The sequence below is a fragment of the Arvicanthis niloticus genome, unplaced genomic scaffold, assembly GCF_011762505.2.
Source record: "Arvicanthis niloticus isolate mArvNil1 unplaced genomic scaffold, mArvNil1.pat.X pat_scaffold_592_arrow_ctg1, whole genome shotgun sequence".
Classification (NCBI taxonomy): Eukaryota; Metazoa; Chordata; class Mammalia; order Rodentia; family Muridae; genus Arvicanthis; species Arvicanthis niloticus.
Window position 1 is genome coordinate 6,855 of NW_023046214.1, and position 2,832 is coordinate 9,686.

Sequence of the window (2,832 nt, forward strand, 5' to 3'; positions counted from 1 at the left end):
AAATCAATCTCTAGTATGCTCTGCAGAATATAGTGACTGGAGGTAACAATAATTTACCAGAGATTTCAAATAATAAGAAGAAATTCTTTAAAAATTTTCATCATAAGGAAGTGACAGATATTAGACATAAATATATTTAGCATGATCTAAATATTCCTTAAGCTATGCTCTGTGAGTGTGTGTGTGTGTGTGTGTGTGTGTGTGTGTGTGTGTGTGTGTATGTATTGTGGGGAATCATGTAGAATGCCTGGTCTAGCTTCCTTGCAGAACCTTTTTATAAGCTTTTCAGGGTAGAGTCCATGACTCTTGGGGTGCAATGTGCCTTCTGAGAGACTGATACACTCCCTCAGATAATTAAGTATTGAAGCCCCTGTTCCTTTAGTAGTCAAGAAGGCATGAAAGCCTTCAGGACAATTGGTCTTATTAATGTTGTGTATTACGTATAGCCTGCAAATATCATGGTATCCTGGCAATTACAACTTCATTAATCCTGGCAATAGTTATTATATTCTGTCTCTGACAAAGGTATAAAAATTCTGGTGGCTCTAAATGAAATTAGTACAGTTTAAGTTTGCTGCAGACCCTCCAACCTGCCTGGTTTAATTCATGGTAGCCTTATCAAATGATCTTAGACTGGTAAGAAAGTAATGCAACTACAGCACTCCCTTCCTGAACTGAAACTCCAACCCCATCAGCAAAACTTACACAGTGCCTATTTCTTGAGTATCTAGAACACCATTATGGGTTTCATTCATGTTAGGTCCTTCAGGTCCTTCCCTCCATATGTAGATTCATACAATATCTCCTGTGTGACTGAAATTTCACTTTGCAGAGTAGCATCTGGCCTCATTAGCATTGGTTCACATGCTACAGTCTCCTCAATTCTAAATACTAAATAATAGTTCACTCATGTAGAAGCTACAATTGTGTTCCAATATTCAGACAGTTCTAACTCTTAGGTTGTTTGTATCTTGCAATGTTGAAAATTTGTAATACTCATTTTGGTATATATTATGTTTTAATCCCCGAACATTAGTGATATGTGTGTGCAAACACATGTGTGTTTACAGCATCATGTCATTATATATAGTAAGTGTTTATCTAATTTTGAAAAATAGATAATGGTGAAGTTCAGATATTGAGAAATGTCATTATATAGCACAGATTTAGAGGACTGTAAGACATCCAGGCAGTGACAGGGGAGATCACCTTTCAGGTTTTCCCCCAAAGAGATTCAAGGGAAAAACTTTCAAATTCTTCAATGTGTGTGGTTTGATATTTTTAAATATAAATCTGCCATTTTTACAGTTATAGAAAACTGTATGAGTTAAATGGAACAGACACAAATCCACCTTTTCACTTAACCTCAAATCATGCACATTACTCCAAGTTTCATAGCTCTGATGCCAGTACATTTGTTTATCGGGAGAAAACTTGCCATCACAGACATTCAAATATCACTATTCTCTGATACATGGATATCAACAGGTTAGTTACACGTTTTTCATTACTGAGAAGCAGCAGAGGACTAACCGAAGCATAGCTATGGGCTACAAGGATCTGGATACAATACAGTGTTGGGTTTTCCTGGAATATAGTTCTTGAGGAGGACAGGATACTGTCAAAAGTTGACATCACCAGGAAGAAGCTCAGAAGCATTAGAATGGTCTGGAGGGCTCTTTGCTCTGGAGATGCTTTTGGAGAAATGCTTGAGTTCTGAAGATGCTGGGACCGAGTCTTATGCCTGCACAAGAGAGTAGCCATGTAGAAAGTCGAGAGGCTCATGAGAACAATAAGGAAGACATTCCTGAAAACCAGCATTGTGGAGAAGGTGTGTTGCATTGAGGAACTCATGGGTGTAAAAGAGCAAGATTTCGTGATATATATAAGATTAACTGAGGTAAGATTTTGTGTGGCAGTAGCTGCTATTAAAATATGGCTGCTGATGGATGTATAAAAGATACTCAGTAAAATAAAGAAACATGAGAGCTGATGTGGGGAATTGTGTTTGAACTTAGCTAAGTAAGAGCTTTGAGGGCAGAGGATGATGGCCTGGAAGACACTCAAAAGGCAGGTGGCACAAACAGAGAGGTTCCTGAAAAACCTGTGAAAGAAAATAAATAGTTTACATGTGATGTCATCCCACCCTCCTGAAGACACAAAAAAGTCTTCAGATATATATGCTGCAAGTAACAGCATCACTAGGTGTATGAGGGCCATGAGTCCAATGGGCAAATCTGTGAGTCTTGGCCTATGCTTACGAATGAACATGAAGGTGTGGAAGAGGAGAAGGCAGCTGTTGGCTGAGATCCCAATGCCTATCTCAGAGAAGAAGGCATTTCTGATGTAAGCACTACAGTACCGTGTATGGTCTTTATTCATATTATGCTGGGTAGAAGCACATAGTAACTGTCTAAAGAGAAAGCAAGAAACTTCTTTGTTACATATTGCCTTCTACATCCAGAAAAGGAACAATAACATGAATGTGCACAGATGCATCCCAATTTATTATCAACTGAATAGAAATTCAGCTCTCTCACACCATCCAGAATCCATCCTTATGCTCACACATTTTCTAATCCTCCCCAACTGTGGACGGCTTAAGTTTTCCATTGTGAACCTCTATCACGTGTGGTTTTGTTCCACAGAAAAATTCCATACATTATAGAAAATATTTCCTTTTCTATTACTTCTTATATCCAATTATCTGAGCAATGCCTAACATGGTTTGATTTGTATCATCTTTGTTGTCAAGCATGAGCTAGATCTGTATTTTCAGTGAACCTGAAGGGGAAGTTGTCACAAAATGGAATGAGGCTTTTCTGACAAAAG

At 38.2% G+C, this 2,832-nt stretch overlaps 1 protein-coding gene across 1 annotated transcript; it reads right to left on the reverse strand.

Moving 5' to 3' along the window:
* Positions 1–1,440: 1,440 nt before the first annotated feature.
* LOC117702228 (vomeronasal type-1 receptor 52-like) lies at positions 1,441–2,382 on the reverse strand. The gene has a single exon (XM_034493476.2). It carries the CDS (start codon positions 2,380–2,382, stop codon positions 1,441–1,443), a length of 942 nt encoding a protein of 313 aa, XP_034349367.1.
* Between the last annotated feature and the right edge of the window lie 450 nt (positions 2,383–2,832).